Source organism: Pituophis catenifer, unplaced genomic scaffold (assembly GCF_029215685.1).
Source record: "Pituophis catenifer annectens isolate HBS135680 unplaced genomic scaffold, rPitCat1.0.hap2 SCAF_3, whole genome shotgun sequence".
NCBI lineage: Eukaryota > Metazoa > Chordata > Lepidosauria > Squamata > Colubridae > Pituophis > Pituophis catenifer.
The window spans coordinates 100,997,440-101,017,700 of NW_027256883.1; the positions used below are offsets into that span (position 1 = coordinate 100,997,440).

Here is a 20,261-nt window from a genome sequence, read left to right on the forward strand (position 1 = left end):
GTACATCACTTCAGCACAGTTGAAGGCAAAAAGAAGATTTAGATCTTTCCCGTGCTAATCCCCATAGTTAAAGTTCACATTCTTCCACCCCCCCAATTAGCTCAGGTCACATTGTCTAGTACATTCTCTGGATATTGTTGTGGGAAAATCAGGCTTTTGTAAACACCTGCTGGTGTCCTCATGCAGATCTCTTGATATCTGGGCCATGTTCTATCTCCCGCTCCCTCCCCTCATAATTTGTTGGCAAACTGAGATGTGTTAATAATGGCAACAGCAAAAAGTCTGTACTGTGTTTTCCCGAAAATAAGACCCTGTCTTGTATTTTTTTGAACCCTGAAATAAGCACTTGGCCTTATTGCCATGCCTCAAAAGCCCGATTGGGCTTATTATCAGGGGATGTCTTATTTTGGGGAAAACAGGGTAGAGATTCTCAGTCATCCAGCCCAACCCCCTGCTTAGGCAGGAAACCCTACACCACTTCAGACAAATGGTAATCCAATCTCTGCTTTAAAACTTCCAGTGTTGGAGCATTTACAACTTCTGGAGACAAGTTGTTCCACTGATTAATTGTTCTGTCAGGAAATTTGAGGGGCTCCTACAAAAATGAGGGGGTCAAACTATTTTCCAAAGCACCAATAGAAAAGCTTGCCTTCAGAAGTTGTGGATGCTACATCACACACAAGCAACACAGTTACAAGATAATTTGAAATCTTTACAGTCTAATACTGTAAGCTAACTCTTAAATGCTGAAAATGCAGGATCAAAATACATAAACACAGAAACAGCATTGCAACCCTATTCCAAATTAATAAAATCAATTCTGCTAATTAGAACATGTATTTAAAAAGCCATAAGAACTCTGACAAGAAACTCTTGCTCTGTATTAACATTTTTAAAACTCCTTCCCTGGCCTAATACTGTCAAGAACAAGGAGAGATTCAACCTAGAAATGAGGAATTTTCTGACAGTGAGAACAATCAACCAATGGAACAGCTTACCTTCGGAAGTTATGGGAGCTTCATCACTGGAGGCTTTCACGAAGAGATTGGACTACCATTTGTCAGAAATGATGTAGGGTTTCCTGCTTGGGCGGGGGGTTGGACTACATGACCTACAAGGTCTCTTCCAACTCTGTTAATCTGTATGATCTATAACTTTCTATTGTTTCTGGGCCACTGCATTCCTGCGGTTTTGTTATTGCAACTAAGTATTCGCCTGTTAAATGGTTCTTGGCTGTCTGCCTGGGCCAGAGCTATTAACTGAAGGGAGAGAGAAGTGGGGGAGAAAGCTCTCTTGCACTTTAAGCCTTAATTTTAAAAGACCTAGAATTTTTCTGTTGAGGAAATGGCTATGTGGTTATTTCTTCTTTTTCTTTTCCCTTCCTTTGGTTAATTACAAATTAGCAGGAATGTCAGAGAGGTGTGTGAGCTAGTGGAATCTTTAGGCAGGCATGCAGGCAGGCAGCCTTGACTATTCAGCCAGTTTGCAGAACTCCACAAAGAGTTAACAAAACAGTTCTCCCAAAACTGTGCGAACTGGTTGAATTCCACCAGTGTTATTACCTGTTTGCTCCCAAAGCTTCCAGGAAGCTTAGTGTCCGAGGGCTTTGAATCCCGAACTTCTTGCACCCAAAGCGAGAATTATATCCCTAAGTCAATGAGCCGCTGATGCTATCATGATGATTGTTCCAACCTTTTAAGGAAGTAGCCATTATTGGGTGTTTTTGAAAATTACAACTTTTCATGTGTTTTATATTTATGTATTCTAGTCCGAGTGGATTTAATATTGCTATTCCTTAATTTTAGAAATAACTGAAACATTGTGAAACAAATTCTGATGACCCCATGGTTTATGCTGATACAATATTATTATAAGTTTCTGCTATCCTTTTGCTATCCTCAATTTATGACCACAATTGAGCCCCAAATTTCAATTGCTGAGCAAGACAGTTATTAGATGTGTTTTGCTCATTTTACAATGTTTCTTATCACAGTTGTTAACTGAATCACTGCAGTTGTCAAGTTAGTAACTTGGTTATTACTAACAATGGCTTTCCCCATTGACTTTGCTTGTCAGAAAGTTGCAAAAGGTGATCACATGTTCATAAATACATGCCAGTTGTCAAGCATATGCATTTTGATCACATGACGATGGGGATGCTGCAATGGTCATAAGTGCGAAAAGTAGTCATAAGTCACTTTTTTCAGTGCCATTATAACTTCGGTCACTAAATGAATGGTTGTAAGTTGAAAACTACCTGTTAATGCCAAAATGATTTGTTGTTCAATACTAAAGCTCCCAAGCTTGCTTCAGACTATAGTAATGTAAAATATATTGAGGCTATGGTAGTCATTGGCAGAAGCATTTCTGAGGAATGAGAAGGAAATCAAAGTACAGCTTTGGAAGAGAAAAGGTTGCAGAGCAAAAGAGAAAGATGGTCCTTTACTTTCGGAAAGCAAGAACAAAATCAGAGAAAGTAACTTCTTACTCACAGGAGGAACTTGGGTTACGGATGAGCACACTGGCATCCTCTAGATCAGTGGTTCTCAACCTTCCTAATGCCGTGACCCTTTAATACAGTTCCTCATGTTGTGGTGACCCCCAACCAGGGGTGGGTTCTACATTTTTTTACTACCGGTTCTGTGGGCGTGGCTTATTTTGTGGGCATGGCTTGGAGGTCATGTGACTGGGTAGGCGTGGCTAGCTGGTCATGTGACCGGGTGGCCATGGCTATGTTATAGAAACTACTCAGAGGGCTGAAAAAAGTCATTTCTGACAGGTCCTCGTACTTTTGACCGGTCCTTACACTTATGACCATTCTCACATTCTTAACAGCCACGTCACTCATTTCACAACTGCTTCTCTTCACCATGGTGACAAGATAGGGCAAAAACGTAAAATGTGAGGACAGTCGTAAGTTCGAGGACTGGTCAAAAGTGCGAGGACCAGTCAGAAATAACTTTTTCAGCCCACTGAGTAGTTCATATGCATAAAAAGATACAGCAATAGAGAGGGATGAAGGAAGGGAAGGGAAATTAGAGTAGGAATGAGGGTAAGAGAGGGAGGAAGAGAGGAGGAGAAGGAGAAAGGAAGAGGAAGTAGGGAGGAGAAGAAGAGGGGGAGGAAGAGAAAGTAAGAAGGAAAGAAAAGAGAGAGGTGGTAGGTTTGAGGAGAAAGATTGCTGCACAATAAAAAAGATGAAAGGGAAGAAAGCCAACCCCAAACAAATATAAAGATATTAAGATAAAGAATGAATGGTTAAACTTTAAAGAATAAAAGAGAACAAATATGAATAAATAACAATAATTAGGAACACACATACAAACATACAATGTATTTTCTTTGAACAGAGTATTTGGCCGGTTCACAAATTTAAACAGTGTTTAGTCATTTCAATTAAATTTACAATTTCTATATTTCCTTTTTGCCATATTTATTCCTCATCTATTTTTGTAAAAAACCAATATTACCCTTCATCCTCATCTCTAATCTTAATCAAATTCAATTTTTCCTTTCTATTCTATATTATACCCCTTCCCATGGTCATCTATTTTTATATCCATCCTCACATTGGTTAATTATGTAATATTACAGTTGTTTAATATAAATTCAACATTTTAATATAAATCAATTAGTTATATAACTACCTTTTTATATATTAATCAATATGAACATGAATATTCCAATTATTTCCATGCAATCCAATTTCTTACAAATCAATTAATTATATTTACCAATAATAATAAACCAAATAATTTCTCCCATATATTCCTCCAAACCACAACTTAACCATTTCTGCTTTCAACACAATATACAATTAATAGTATCTCAATTATTACAATTCCCTAGTTAAATAGAGCTTTCTTTCTTTTGTGTTTTAAAATCTTGAACTCTCCTCTTTTTCCCTAAATTTCCCATTGTTTGCACCTACCTTTTTTGGTGAGGAAAAAGAAAAGAAATCTGCCTGGCTAATTTTTCAACGTTGCAGCAACAGCAAAGCCAACAGCCTGCTTTAGTTTCGGTTTCCTTTTTTCAGCATAACTAGGGGGGAAAAAAATCTGCTCTAGGACTCTTTGCAAGGAAGCAGCAGAGCCCTCCGCAAAACAGCTGAGACCAAATCAGCTGAGAGTCGGGAGCCGATCTAATCAAGGGCTAATTAGCCTATGCTGAAGCTCCGCGGGCCAATAAAATTACAAAAAAACACCAAACCCTTTGTTAAATTGCTTGCTCACCTACCCCTCGCCCACCACTATTTATTGGCAATCCCACCACTGGCTATAGGGCGGCCCTTTGAAGCCCCGCGGCAAGAATTTAAACAGTTTTTTTTCCTCTAGCCATCAGCTGGGACTCAGGAGGCAGCAATAGATTGGGAGTGGGTGGGGTAAGCGAACAGCCGGCGATCCAACAGAGCAGAGAGTGAGGGTGAGTGAAGGCGTGGGGGGTGGGTGAGAGAGGGCTTTGGCGACCCCTGTGAAATGGCTGTTCGACCCCCAAAGGGGTCACGACTCCCAGGTTGAGAACCGCTGCTCTAGATAATTTGAACCACAGTTTCATAATCTTCAAAGCTACAAATCAAAGCAGATGGAGGCAAACTTGGTTTCTAGCAAGAAAGCTAGATTCTCACAGAATAATACTAATCAAAAAAAGAAAAAAATGGGTGTTATGGGAATTTTGGCAACTATTTGTGTTTATTTTAATACCCTCTCTATTTCTAGGGTTTCTTTTAGGATGGCAGGGATTTCATGATTCTCTTTTCAAATGTTGATGTAAATTGGAAGGTGACTGCCTATTTTTCTGATAAAGGAAGAATGTGTAGATATTCCAAATTTGTAATATTTCGTAGATTGCCATCCTCTTTCCAGTCATTGTGAAATTTTTTCCAGTCACATGTAGAAATGTTTCTGTTTCATGTAGAAAGGTGGGAAACACAGACTGAGAATAAATTTTGTGCAATAAATATATAAAAATACAAACAGTAAATATATTTCTAATTTGCTGCTGATAGTTTTCTTGTCTGCAGTGTCACAAATTCAGAATTTTTTACTTATCTTTTTATTATGCGCAATATTGGGCATCAAAGTAAGATAAGCAATTTGATTTTAAATGCATAAGACCACTTATTCAGTAGTTGGTTTCTCTAGGATGCATGCAACTTCTTGCTATTTTGGATACCTATATAATCTCTGTATATTAAAATTCTCTTTGTTCTGCTTAACATTAGATGTCATCATGCATCTGCCGTATTTGATTAATCATTGGTACTGGCCATATCACTGAATTTATTTCCTGATTACTTCTGTAACTCAGTTATTTCTTAATTTTGTTTTACAGACTAAGGTTTCTGCTGCGAAAGAGTTTCAACATAGAACTACAACATTTTGGTGCCGACTTGTAGGGGCTGAAGATACAACTGATCATAGCATTATCAGTCCCTATACTTCTCGTGTTTTGAAACCTTATATCAGGTATAGATATGCTATTGGGAAGACATTTTTTCTTCTGGCTCCTTTATATTCTTTGATCTTGGTAAATATTGATAATTAAGAAAATAACACTGATCAGCTATAGCTCTCCTATTGCTTTTTCTCATTGCTTTGTCCTGAAGAAAATAAAAGATGAAGAAGTAAAAGGTGGCTTTCAGGATGGGTGGCAGAGTTTGCTTCTGCATATAGACAAGGAAAGGGAAAGTGCCCAATGGTGGGTTGCTACCGGTTTGCCCCAGTTCGGGCGAGTCAGTAGTGGCGATGGTGATGTGAGAGCGAACCAGTTCGCTATGACCATCAGCTGGGCCCTCCCACCCCTGCGCTATACCTACCTATATTCGTTCATTTTTAGCCCAGCTGATAGGCGTGGCAGAGCGAATTGCCGCACCTCAGCTGTTCGGAAATGTAATGCGCTTGTGCAGAGTGCAAGTTTGGCATGCGTGTGTGCAAAGTAAACTGGTGGTAACACCGGTTGTAACCCACCACTGTTCCTGCCACAGTAAAACACTGACTATGCTAAGATTATGATGCTAATCAAGCACTCATCTTTTATCCAGAACTTATCAAATGGCAACATATGCTAAACATTTTGATAATTTAACATTATGTGGGAAAGCCACATATACTTTACTTGCTGAAGGAAGAGCTGGTGAGTTTAATGGGAGATGAAATACTTAGATTTAAGACATACACCCGGTGACATCAGAGTCATAGAATTATAGGGCTGGAAAGTTTCTTGGAGATCTTTTAGTCCAGCTCCCTTCCCAAAGTAGGAGACTTTCTGCATCCTGGATAAATGGCTGTCCAATTTTTTTTAAAGACCTCCTGTGATATTGCTCTCACAACTCCAGGAGGCAAGCTATTCCATTGATTAATTATTCTTACTGTCAAGAAATTTTTTCTTTGTTCCAGATTTGATCTCTCTTTAACAAACTTCCATCCATCCCAGTGGTGACATTCAAATTTTTTCCCTCCTCCTCCCTATGAAAGCCCCTCAAGTACCAGAAGATAGCTATTATGTAATTCTCTTGTTAGGCTAGACATATCTAGTTCCCTTAAGAATTCATCATATGGTTAGTTTCTAGATCTCTTATCATCTATTTGCTCTTCTCTACATCCTTTCTAGGGTCTCAGCGCCTTTTTTGTATCATGGTGACCAGAACTGGATGTGTATTCCAAGTGTGGAGGCACTTCTCTTTATCTTGATCCTTCTGTTCCCTCTGATGCAGCCTAGGATTGCGTTGACTTTTTTGGCAGCTGAACACACTGTTAGCTCATACGTAACTAATGGTCCGCTAGTAACCACAGTTACTACTCTGTTTAGCCAAGTACTGCCTGTTCTATACCTATGCATTTAGTTTTTCCTGCCTAAGTGCAGGATCTTACTTTTCTCACCACTGAACTGTATCTTGTTGGATAGGACTTAATGCTCAATTCTGTCAAAATCATTCTGAATTATAACTTTGTCTTCCAAGCTGTTACTCCCTGTAGTTTGTTTTAATCTGCAAATTTGATGAGTTCTCCTTCTATCCCATCATCTAGATCATTTATGAAAATGTTGAAGAGCATTAGCCCAAGACAAAATGTTGAGGTACCTCACTGCGTGCTTCCCTCCACGTAGATGTAATTCCATTAAGGACTACACTGAGTGCAGTTTGTCAGCCAACTGCAAATCCATCGAGTAGTGGTACTATCACACATTGTTCTATCACACCAAGAAATGGGCTGCAGTCTACTTTGTCAAATGTCTTACTGATGTCCAAGTATACTATATCCAAAGCATTACTTTGATACGCTAATTTAGTCAGTTTATCAAAGAAGGGAATAAAGTTTGTCTGGCATGATCTCTTTTTAACAAACTCATGCTGGCTTCTAGCGATTGATTAGTTCATTTTAGGTGCTCACAAATCTGCTTGAATATCTTTTTTAGGCTTTTCCCAGATATTAATTTTGCTAAGTGATTAGCAAAAAGTTCATCTCTTTTTCTTTTTCCTCTCATATTCACCCAAATGCATTTAAGAAGGCTTTCATCCATGGTGTTATGTCATTCTCCTATTGGCTGTCACGGCAGTCAGGCATGGGTGTGGACATCAGTATTAACCTGTAGGACCAAGTCTACTGGAAGCTTAAGCACCGCCTCTTCCTGTTCAGCTCCAGTTTTTCGACTCGGTCTTACAGGACAAGTCGTGCCTATAGAGGTTTCCCCAAAAATTATATTTTCAACTTGGCTTTGACTCGGAACGGACTACTTTTATTCTTTGGCTTTTCCCTTGATTTTGTTTGATTGTAACTGGGCTGCGCTGACAGTCGGCAGCCTCGCTCGGCGCGTGCATGAGCTCGCTCTGCCGCGTCGCCCGGCTTTCCCGCAAAGTACTTTGATTGCGGAGGTGGACTTGCGAAATCGCCAGCGCTTGTCTAATCGGCGCTTTATTCCCGGGCTCGCCGCTCTCACCAACAGCGGCGGTTTCTTGCTGCGCTCGAGCCCTCGGCCCTGCATCAGTCTCCGGCGCTATCCCTCCTGCCTTTCGCGCCTTCTGCCACTCTTCAACCTACGGGCTAGCGGCTTTGTTGGAGCTTCTATTCAGCGCATTTCTACCCTTGGCAAATGCAAGTACCTGGGGATCCCTCAGTTTCTAATTCACAGCCTTATAGCCCTCGTGTTTGGCTTTCCAAGATGGCGGATGCAGGCAGAGCATGCTCTTCCCGCCAGGCCCGCGATGTGGGGGGATCCAAGATGGTGGACGCCACTAAACATTCTTCCCGCCAAAGCCATGACAACGGAAAAAGGTCCCGGGGGAAGATCCTGGGGAGGGGCCCTCCAGGAAACGCTCCAATAAATCCAGGGCCCTCAGTTCATCTTCCATTACCAAGGCATCTGGCCCCAAACCATCACGGGAGGAAGAGAGGCGCCATAAGGCGTTTGAGAAGGCCTTCTCCAGGGCTCAAGCTGCCTCGGGATCACAGGGCAACCCTAACCAGGCTGAAACACCGGTTTGCAGTCACTCTCCGGATGAACTCCCATCCAATCCTCTCCTACAGGGGCCTACTCCTAATTTATCCCCTGACAGGTCTGTTGCTGGGGATGGTAATTGTGATGCTGTAGCCACTTCGGTTTTTCCTGTGGCTCATGAGGCCTCTCCTGCTCATGACCCTGAGGTTCAGGTCTCCCAGAGCCCGCCTGCCCTGGTTCCCAATCAAGTGGCTCAGCCTTTGCCTGCTATTACTCCTGCACTAGCGGCAATAATTTCAAATGCAATTCGCCAGGGCATTTCTCAAGGGCTCCAACAAAAAGATGTCAACCCAGCTGAACTTTCTCCTTCTACCAGCCAGCATCGTCCTTCTGTTGATCCTTCCTACCAGGATGAAGCAGATGTGGACGTTGATCCTTGTGAGGCTGAGGATTCTGTTAGTCAGGATTCCCTTTCTGATGGCGAAATTGTAGCTGATCAGGATCTCTCAGAGGATGACGGCCTGGAGCCTGATCAACCTGCATTCATTGGACTTTTTAGGCCTCAAATGTTCCGTTCTTTACTCCACAAGGCCCAAATGGTCACTGGTCTTGGTGTACCTTCTTCATCTTCTTCCATTTCTTCTGCAGATGCCACGACTTCCGCTTCCAGGAACGATGCCAACTCACTTTTCCAAGAACCTTCCGTCCAGAAGGAAGTGGTTCCGGCCCCGAAATTGTTTTCGGATGTGGTGCTCAGACAATGGGCCTTTCCAGTTTCGGGTCCCATCCCCAACAATTTAGACAAACGTTTCTTTAACATGGCTCCTGATTTTTCTCATCTCTTGCAGATTCCTTCAGTTGATCCTCCAGTTTTGGCCCTGTCTTCCTCTTCCCCTCTTGCAGGTCCCCCCGGAAGAGTGTGTGCGCCCAGAGGAGAAGAAGGCCGAAAGATCTTTGACCAAAGGTCATCAGGCATCAGCCTGGTCGGTGCAAGCTTCTTCGGCAGCGTCGTTTTTTAATAGGACGACTATCCTCTGGCTAAAACAACTGCAGGCTCGCTTGCCAGTTTCTGACCATCGTTCTCATCAAGATCTGAATAAGATCCTAGCCGCGGTGGAATTTTCTGCCGATGCTACCCTCAGCGCGGTCCGCTTCTCGGCTAAAGCCATTGGATCGGCAGTCACTTCACGGCATCTCTTATGGCTCCGCAACTGGCAAGCTGACATCAGAAGTAAGTGGCGCTTGGCTTCTTCTCCTTTTTCTGGCGATAAACTTTTTGGTTCACAGCTGGATCCTCTGCTTGTGGAAACTAAGGATCACCGCAAAATTCTCCCTTCCCTGAATCGTCGTTCGGACAGCAGGGCTCAACCCTTTTACTGATCCTCGTCCTTTCGTACCTCAGACCCGTCCTTCGCCTCCCAACGATCTCAACGTGTCTTTCCTGCCAGAGGCTCGGCCCACCAAGACAACCAGGTCAGGCACGGGGCCAGATTTAGTTTTAAGCGGTCCTTTCGAGGGGGTAGGGGTCGTCCCTTTCGTAGAACCCGGTAATGCTACTCCAGATCTTTCTATAGGCGGCCGTCTTTCCCGGTTTGCTGACACTTGGGATTCCACTGTTTCTGACGCCTGGGTTAGGACTACCATTCGTTCCGGCCTATCATTAGAGTTCCGATCTGTTCCCCCAAAATTTTTTCTACGTTGTCCGTCCTCTAAGGATCGGACCAAAGGAGACCTCCTCAATTCGGCTATCCAACACCTCTTAGATATTAAGGCCATTGAGCCTGTTCCCCTTTCAGAACAGGCCCAGGGTTTTTATTCCCGCCTTTTTCTAGTCCCCAAGTCCTCAGGGGGTTGGAGGGCCATACTTGACTTAAAGTCCTTAAATCGCCACATAGTTTATAGATGGTTTAAGATGCAATCCCTCCAGGCCATTCTTCTTGGGATTAGGCAAGGAGATTATATGGCATCGATAGATTTAACGGAGGCCTACCTCCACATACCAATCAGGCCCCTCCACCACAAGTTTCTACGTTTCTGTCATCAAGGCCGTCATTTTCAATATAGGGCCTTGCCCTTTGGCTTGGCCTCAGCCCCTAGGGTATTCACTAAGGTGATGGCGGCCCTTATGGCTCATATTTGTTCCATCCCTATTCGAGCCATGTTCTATTTGGATGACATCATCATCCTTTCTCGATCTGTCGATCAGGCTCTCCTGGACATTGACAGTACTGTCCACATTTTGCAATCTCATGGCTTTTCCATAAATTGGGCCAAGAGCCATTTAACACCGTCCACCCGCATTCATCACTTGGGGGCTATCATAGACACAGTCTCAGTGGAGGTTTCTTTGTCCCAAGACCGGCAACGTAGCTTTACCTCTTTAGCAGACCGTGTTCGACGCCAGAGGTCGGCGTCTTTGGCGGTCCTTTCCACCTTACTGGGAAAAATGGTGTCCACTTTCGGAATCGTTCCTTGGTCTCGCCTCCACAGCAGGGAGCTGCAGTGGCTGTTGCTCCCCTATCAACAGAAGTCTCTCAAACCATCTCTGCAGACTCTACAGCTTCCTCCGCTTGTAGTCACCTCCCTTCTGTGGTGGACCTCATCGGCGGTGTCCAAAGGCTGCAGATTCCTGGATCCCCAGAGGGTCGTAATCACGACGGATGCGAGCCTCCTTGGCTGGGGTGCCCATCTCGAGTCTCACTCGGCACAAGGTTTGTGGTCCCCGATGGAACGGTCATTCCCCATCAACGTTCTCGAGCTACGAGCGATTTATCGGGCTCTGCGAAAATTCGAGCCCTATGTCCGAGGCCGAGATGTTCTGATCCTCACGGACAACATCTCGGCCAAGGCACATGTATACAGACTGGGAGGAACCCGCTCGAGAAATCTGATGAAGGAGGCTCTCCACCTGGGTCTGTGGGCAGAATCTCACCTATGCTCACTTCGGGCAGACTACATAGCAGGAAAGGACAATATCCGGGCCGATGCTCTCAGCCGATATCGGGTGGACCACACGGAATGGAGCATTCCCCTTCCTCTCTTCGACCAACTGACTCTTCATTTCGGCAAGCCCCAAGTGGATCTATTTGCCTCCAGCAGCAACCATCGTCTGCCCCGTTTCTACTCCCAGTTTCCCTCGACGGGAGCGGAGGCGGTGGACGCCCTTCGCAGTCCTTGGCCCCAAGGTTTGCTGCTTTATGCGTTTCCCCCCTTTCCCCTAGTGGCCAAAGTGGTTCGCAAGCTGTTACAAGAAAGGGCGGAGCTCATTCTCCTAGCCCCACACTGGCCTCGCAGACCATGGTTTGCGGACCTCGTGTCCCTTTCCGTGGCTGCGCCATGGCGGATCCCGGACACTCAGATTGTGTTGCAGCAAGGCGAGCTTCTACATCCAGATCCCCAGGCTTACCATCTGACCGCCTGGAGTTTGAGCGGCAACGTCTGATCAATTCCAACGTGTCTCCCGCCGCCATTCCCATCATTCTGGCGGCTCGCAGGCCTTCGACCACTCGTATTTATGACTCCACTTGGAAAGCCTTCCTGCGTTGGAGTTCTAAGAGGCGTCTGGTTCCATCCTCAGTTTCGGTGGCTCAACTGGTAGACTTCCTGCAGGAGGGTTTTGACTCGGGCCTTTCGCCCAATACTTTACGCCAACAAGTAGCTGCATTATCATCTGTTCTATCCCTCGGACCGGAAGTTCCTCTCTCCAAGGAGCCTCTCATCCGGGCCTTCTTACGAGGCGCCACCAATTTACAACCTCCCGTAATCCACAGGTTCCCTACCTGGGACCTTAACAAGGTTCTCACTGCACTCACAAAACCTCCCTTCGAACCTCTCAGGGAGGTGAATCTGAAATTTCTCTCCTTCAAAGTTTCCTTTTTGGTGGCTATTACCTCCGCAGGGCGTATATCAGAATTGGCATCCCTCTCCGTCCGATCGGATCTTTGCATCTTCCACAAAGACAGGGTGGTCCTTCGTTTGGACCCAGCATTCATTCCAAAGGTTAACTCCACCTTCCATCGCTCCCAGGAGCTCATTCTTCCAAATTTTTGTCCTCAACCCAGTCACCAATTGGAAAAGACTTGGCACACCCTTGACGTGCGCAGGGCTCTTAAAATATACTTGACCCGTACTTCTTCCTTCCGGAGGACCGAAGCACTTTTCATATCCTTCCAACCATCGACCATGGGGGCTCGCATCTCGGCTTCCACAGTGGGCCGTTGGTTGCGAGCTACTATTGCTACAGCGTATGAGTCGCAGTCCCCCCTGCTCGGGTTTTACCCTGCTATTTCTGTAGGCTCGTTAGCTGAATTTATTTATTTTTGATTATTTCTTTTACCTTCGGGAGAGAGCTGTGGATTGGACTCATTGCAGCCAGCTGCTGAGGTGCGTGTGCCGCGTCTGGGGCTCCAGGCCGGCCCGCGCCTCTCCTTTCATTATATTTAGCAGCATCCAGATACTGTCCCTTCGGGGCAGTCCCGGGATTGGCATTTCAGCTGCCGGTGTTGATGTTGGGCTGCAGGTCAGCTGGCTGGCCCTCCCACATCACTTACTTTAATCAGCTCTCGTTAGTGGCGGCTCCGGAGTTCCTGCTCAGGTTCCGAGCACACTCTGAAGATAATACAGCTTTGCTGCGCTCGACGGCCGATTGCCTGGCGTGGGAGTCAGCGATCGGAAAGGCCGCAGTTGTTGCCAGTCACCGTTATTATGACTGCCATCTTGCTTTGCCCACGCGACCGCCATTTTGGAACGAGCGGCTTCCATCTTGGGCTCCTGGCGTGGCTGCCATTTTGGGTCAGGGCGACCACCATTTTGTTACTGGCGCGGCTGCCATTTTGGGACAGGGCAGCCACCATTTTGAAACCGGAGCGGCCGCCATTTTGAGATTGGGCGGTCGCCATTTTGTCTTGCCCTTGCCACTGCCATTTAAAGGCTCCTGCGGTGTCAGACCTCCGGAGCAAGCGGAGCCAGCGAAGCCACGCCTTTGGCCCTTTTGGGCCAGTGCTAGTGGAGGATATTCATTCAAGCCTGGCCTCTGGACACAGTTTCTACACTACTGTGACTCAGCACAGTAGGAGGTTTGTGCTCCTGGGAGGAATTGGTTTCTTATTGGTTACACAGTCCCATCTGGGCCTTTATCTCATTGCTCCATTGCGTTACTGACTTACCTTGGACTCATGGCTGACTCCTCCTTATCATCTGATCTGGAGCATGAACCTAGCCCTCCCAGACCCCCCAAAACCAAGGCCAAGGCAAAGACTTGGTCGACCTCTTCCAGCCGACCCATACCTCAGCCTAAGGCCCCAGTTGCCTCTGATAAAGACGCACTGTGTCGCTATAATGCTTTAGAGTGCCAATTTAAGAAGGCCAAGCAGGCTGCTTCTTCATCTCTAGGCCTAGAGGCGCAGCCATTGCAGCAAGCCCTTTTAGTGCGGGGATTGATGATGTCACGCCCCTCGTAACCCATACTCAACGGCCCAGTACGCTGGCGCACTCATTTGGGGGTTCTGACCAGTCTCTGGCTCGCTCACGAGGGGTGTCCTTTTCCATGCCGAACATTTCGGCAGTGGGGTTGGCGCCATCAGCAGCTCCCCAACAGAAACAGCCGGAGGCTACGTTAACCCCTACCGCTGCGGGGCTCCGCGACGCGGCGGGTCACCTGCAAGGGAGCCAACTGGACCTACAAGCAATGTTGTCTACTGCCCTATCATCTTTGTTGGCGGGTATTCAGCAGGCGACCCAGCTACCTAGCACAGCTGTACTGGTCCAGCCCCTGTCACAGGGTCAGCTTCCTGCAAGATCCCACTCTCCATCCCACAAAGAGTCCACTTCCTTGGATGATTCCGATCAAGGGGAGGACTGCCCTGAAGACATTGAATTTTCGGAGGACAAGGGCTTGTTGCTGGATACCCCTGCCTTTACTGGGCTTTTCAGACCGTCCCTCTTCAAGTCGCTTTTGTATAAAGCCAGGATGACAACAAACCTCGGGACGGGGGATTCACACCTCAGTGCAGCGCAATCGGCATTGGGTCCTCATGACTCCTTGTTTAAACTGACCAAGCCGGACAAGGATTGTATTCCCTGTCCCCAGCTGTTTTCGGAGGTGATACAGAATCTGTGGACCCAACCTGGCTCATTGACAGCACCCAGCAGCCAGGACAAGAGACTGTATTGCGCAGCCCCTGAGTTGGAGGACATGTTAACACTACCAGTGGTGGACACCCCGGTCGCGAACCTATCCTCTACTTCGGTCCTGTCCACTGACTCTTTGGATTGACTCAAAGCGGACGACAGGAGAGCCGAGCTTGCATTCCGGAAGGCACACCAAGCTACGTCCTGGGCCATTAGAACAGCGACTGCTACGTCCTTCTTTAATAGGGCCTCACTTATCTGGCTGAGGCAATTACAAGAGCGACTTCCCCCAGAGGAAACGAGGTTGCATCAAGATATTAACAAGATAGTGGCCGCCACTGAATACTCAGCGGACGCCTCGTTGAACTCTGTCAAATTTGCCTCACTCACATTGGCCTCCACGATCACATCGCGATATCTGTTCTGGCTCTGCGACTGGAAAGCTGATGCCAAAGCCAGATGGAAGTTAGCTTCTGCACCATACAAGGCCCCCAACCTTTTTGGGGCCGCCTTGGATCCAGTCCTTGTTGATGATAAGGATAAGCGCAAGGTCCTACCATCTTCCTACCGCAGACCAGAGCGCTGTTACGTCCTGTATTCACAGAGGCAGCCCTTTCGCGCCGCTTCAGGACCCGGTGACCTGCCTACCAAGGAGGTGATCACTTCGTGGATAGACAACAGTCCTGCGACCACGGCAGAACCCATTCCTCTTCCAAGCACCCGTTCTGGGGATCAGGGTATAAGAACTTCCACTGGGGCAAGTGACTGTCGGTCGTCCGGTCCCATCGGCGGGTGTCTCCAGCTCTTTTACCAGCAGTGGGACCAATCGACAGCGGATGCCTGGATTTGCCGCATAGTTGCTCAGGGACTATCCATCGAATTCACAGGCCCACCTCCGAGTTGTTTCCGGTGTTGCCCGGTTCCGGTAGCACCCGAGAGGAGACTTCTCATGGATGAGGAGATTCGTCATCTTTTGGACATCAGGGCCATAGAACCGGTTCCTCTGGATCAACGGGGAACCGGTATCTACTCAGTTCTCTTTTTGGTTCCCAAAAACTTGGGAGGCTGGAGAGGGATTCTGAATCTGAAAACCTTGAATCTGTCGGTTCACTATCGCAAATTCAAAATGCACTCCCTCCGTTCGATCCTCAGCAGTGTGAGAAAGGGGGACTTCTTACAGTCCTTGGACCTCAGGGAGGCATACCTTCATGTCCCGATTCATCCCGCCCACCGGAGGTTCCTGAGGTTTGAGTATGCGGGCAACCATTTTCAATATTGTGCCATGCCCTTTGGGCTCTCCTCGGCCCCCAGGACCTTCACCAAGCTGGTGTCGGTGGTTGCGGCAACCCTCAGGTCTGTACCAGTCAGAGTCTTATGTTACCTAGACGACATCTTGGTACTCTTGTCTTCCCTGGACCAGTTGTCTCGCGACATGGCTTTAGTAATCGATGCTTTCCAAAGACACAGCTTCTCCATCAACCGGAACAAGAGCCAGTTGATTCCTTCCACCTGTCTGCTTCACCTGGGTGCGGTGATCGACTCAGCCAAGGGTCAGGTGTTCTTGTCACCGGACAGAGTCTAGAATCTCAACGAATTGGTACATCAAGTTCTCGCTCAGAGGTCTACTCCCCTGTTGCTCCTGTCTCAGCTGTTGGGGAAGATGGTGTTGTGTTTTTCCATTGTTCCCTGGGCTCACAGGCACTCTTGCCCTCTACAGTGGCACTTTCTTCCCTTTCAGCGGAACGGCCGCAGCAACTCCTCTCACCGGGTGACATTACCTCCTCAGATATGCCTCTCGCTCCGCTGGTGGACCTCCCCAGCTCTGCTTCGGGGATGTCATTTCCTAGTGTCAGACCAGCTGGTGCTGACCTCCGACGCAAGCCTCCATGGCTGCGGCGCACACCTCCTCAATCAGGTGACACAGGGCCAGTGGTCTCCGGCAGAACGGCTATACAGTATAAATTTTCTGGAACTACGAGCGATACGGTTGGCTCTCCGACACTTTCAGCAGACTTTGGAGGGTCATCACATATTAGTCCTCACCAACAACATATCAGCCAAAGCTCATGTGATCCGGGAGGGTGGTACTCGTTCCAGATCATTGATGCTAGAAGCGGAGAAACTACTGAATTGGGCGGAACGTCACATTCTTTCCATCAGAGCGGACCACATCTCCGGCGTCGCAAACGTTCATGCAGATTGGCTGAGCAGGGAGCAAATAGACCCGGCGGAATGACAGTTGCATCCTCAACTGTTCCAGGACATCACGCATCGGTTCGGGACTCCGGTGATTGACTTGTTCGCCAGCCAGTCGAACGTTCAACTCCCTCGATTCGTGTCCCGCTACCCGGAACCGTTGATGGAGGATTGCGATGCCCTCCGATGTTGTTGGCCTCCAGGACTATTGTATGCGTTCCCGCCGATTCCCCTCATTCCTCGGGTTCTTCGGAAACTGCTCGAGGAACAGGCGGACCTGCTGCTGATGGCCCCCAATTGGCCACGCCGGCCGTGGTTTGCCGATCTAGTGGCACTGTTAGGATATGGTTTGAGCCTAACTATGTTGTCCAGGCAATATAAGTGTACTGTTACTTTATCTGTATATGTATTATGTGGCTTTAATGCTGAGTCATGCTGTAATCACATAATTACTGGTTGTGAGAATATTTAAGCAAGGTACTGCAACGTGTTCAGTTGCTGCTATGATATGCTATTGAGAGGAAGCTGCAATGCCATGCTGCCATTGTGTATGAAGCTGTGATGATAAGCTATCATTGAGAGGAGTTGTTATCTGCTAATTATCATTGGATGGATCTGCAACCATCATGGTTTGTGAACCAGAGTGAGTTTGTTATTCTAACCAACTACTGTTTGTTGGGTAAGAAGATTCTGTAACTACTGGACTGATTTACTGGCAAAGACTTGGAATTTGTTTAAAGACTATGAGACTGTTTTTCTACTATAAAGTAAGCTTTTGATAAACCAGTTTGCTTATCTCTTATTCATTGCTCTCAGCAACGTTTCACTGTGCAATCTACTCTGCTGGTCGGTAACACAACAACAATAACCTTAACATTGGTTATGGGCCCAGAGCCAACCAGAACTAACTAGGATTGTTAAAAGCTAAACTGAGAGGTAATGTGAACCCGGCTGGATGGAACAAACTATGTATCCTGGTCTGCAAAATGTAGTCTACTTCTGCGTAGAGAAGGACTGTGGGACGTAGTTAATAATCCACCGGATGTAACAGCATGGGATCCTGCTAATGAGGAAGATGAGAAGAAAATAGCCAAGTTTAACAGAGACAATGAACAAGCTCTTTGCATTATTGGACTAACACTGGGTGACCAGCAGCTTGTCCATATTCGTGGCGAAGAGTCTGCTGCTAGGTGTTGGACCAAGTTGAAGAGACTATATGTTCGTGACTCTGTGGGTGCTCATATTTATCTCACACGGAGATTATTTAAACAACATCTTCTTAAAGGTGGAGATATGATGGCTCATTTGGAATCCATGACCAGAATTTTCCAGGAGCTGCATGAAAAGGAACTTGTTTTCTCTGAACTACAACAAGTTTATATAATTCTTTCTTAATTGAACGATAGTTATGATGACTATGTTTCTTCATTAGAGGTTTTGTCCAGAGATGAACTGACATTGGCTGGCATAACCGGTAGGTTATTGGAAAAATCCAAAAGAAGACAAGAAAGGGATCAGTTGAGAGTGCAACAACCAAAAGAAGAAAAAATGTACTCAACTGCCTATTTTGTAAAACGTTGTTTTGCTTGTGGGGCTAAAGGGCATATAGCTAAGTATTGTAAGAATAAGAAAATGCCTGTTAGGAACAATACTAGACCCAAGAAGGGTTGTAATTTAGCTATATCCAGTTCAACCACTGATGTTAACCAGGATTGTTGGGTTGTTGACAGTGGTGCTTCTCAATCAATTTCTAGAAATAGAAATATTTTTGTAAAAATGGAGAAGAGTAACCAGCATGTTAAACTAGCAAATGGCTGGAAGGTTAAGGTAGCTGGAGAGGGTGTTGCTCGTTGGTCATTTAATAATGAACCATTGCCTATGTTATATATTCCTGGGTTAAAATTCAATTTATTGTCTGTTAAATCATTACTGCAATTTGGGTTTACAGTAACATTTAAAAATGAGAAATGCTTTATTGAGAAAGATGGCAAAATTGTTACTGCAAGTTTGGAAAATGATTTATTTGTTTTAAGGGATAACCCAGTATTGGTGGCTAAATCTAAGTCTGTCTATAAGAATGTTAAACCACATGATGAATGTATTCATCTGTTACACCGGAGACTTGGGCATTTAAATTTCAGGACGTTAAAGCAAACAGTTCAGTTATCTGAAGGGATAAAACTACAAGCATGTAGTAAATATCTGAATTGCAATGCCTGTAGTCAGCAAAAAAGTAGGGTTACACCAGCAAACCGTGTTAATGGTTTTAAAACCAAAAATCCATTAGAGGTAGTGTTTATAGATCTAATTGGACCCAAGAAACCTAGCATAGGAGGTGCCTGCTATATTCTGAGCATAGTAGACCATTATTCAAGATACGGATTCTGTTATCTAATGAAAACAAAATGTGAAACATTCCAGCATATTAACAACTGGCTACGTTTTGTGGAAAGGAAACAGAAATTTAAAGTTAAATGCTTAGTGACTGATAATGGTACAGAATTTACCAACCAAAGATTAGAAAAGTTTTTGCAGGATGCAGGAATCCAACATAAACGGTCTGCTCCTTATATTGAAAGACATTACAAGCCATGACTAGAACAATGTTGGCAGATTCTGGTTTGCCTGAAAATTTATGGGGTGAGGCTGTTATGTGTGCTAACCATGTGTTAAACAATGTGGTTCATTCCTCTACAGGGGAAATACCATTCACCTTATGGTATGGGAGGAAACCAAATCTTAGTTACTTACACACATTTGGAACCCCAGCTTGGGTACATATTCCATCTAGTTTAAGGAGAAAGGATCAACAGAGAGCCAGAAAAATGTTTTTCGTTGGCTATGAATCAAATCATAGATCTTTTAGATTTTGGGCACAGGGAACTACTAGTATTTACTGTAGTGCAAGTGCTAAATTTCTAGAGCACGAAGGATGGGATAAACTAGAGCGTGCAGATTATAGACATAAGAATACTGTTAGTATAAAGCATCATATTCCTGATGATATTCCTGAGGATTTAGATAATGTAAAATCCTCTATAAAGGAGGAAGAACAGGAAGTAGGTTTAGAGGATGCAGTTTTAGGGGAGGAGTCAGATGAATCATCTGCTGTAAGTCTTGTTTTACCTAGGAGATCAACTAGGGAAAGACATCCACCTGATCGATATAAAGCAACCGTAGTTTGCCAAGTGAATATTGAGCCTTCAAGTTTTGAGGATATCAGGCTTTATCCTGAAAAGGAGCAGAATGCTTGGAAGAAGGCAATGAGTAAGGAAATTAATTCTTTAACTAAGTTAGGTGTTTATGAAACTGTGAAATTGCCACCTGGTGAAAAGTTAATAGGTTGTAGATGGGTTTACAAAATTAAGAAAGGCATAGATGGGACAGTAACTCATAAAGCTCGCCTTGTAGCTCAAGGTTTTTCTCAGACCGAAAAAGATTTTGATGAGGTTTTTGCTCCTAGTTTACGAGCGAGTACTTTACGGACAATGCTAGTGTGGGCG

The 20,261-nt window shown here is 45.6% G+C and overlaps 1 protein-coding gene across 4 annotated transcripts in view; it reads left to right on the forward strand.

The window, feature by feature from the left end:
* The window catches only part of KAT14 (lysine acetyltransferase 14), a 102,466-nt gene that overhangs the window by 65,400 nt on the left and 16,805 nt on the right, over positions 1–20,261 (forward strand). For all 4 annotated transcript variants that reach the window (XM_070940855.1, XM_070940854.1, XM_070940857.1 and 1 more), the window contains one exon: positions 5,332–5,465. In XM_070940855.1, coding sequence (XP_070796956.1) covers positions 5,332–5,465 — 134 coding nt within the window. The remainder of the gene's footprint in view (positions 1–5,331; positions 5,466–20,261) is intronic.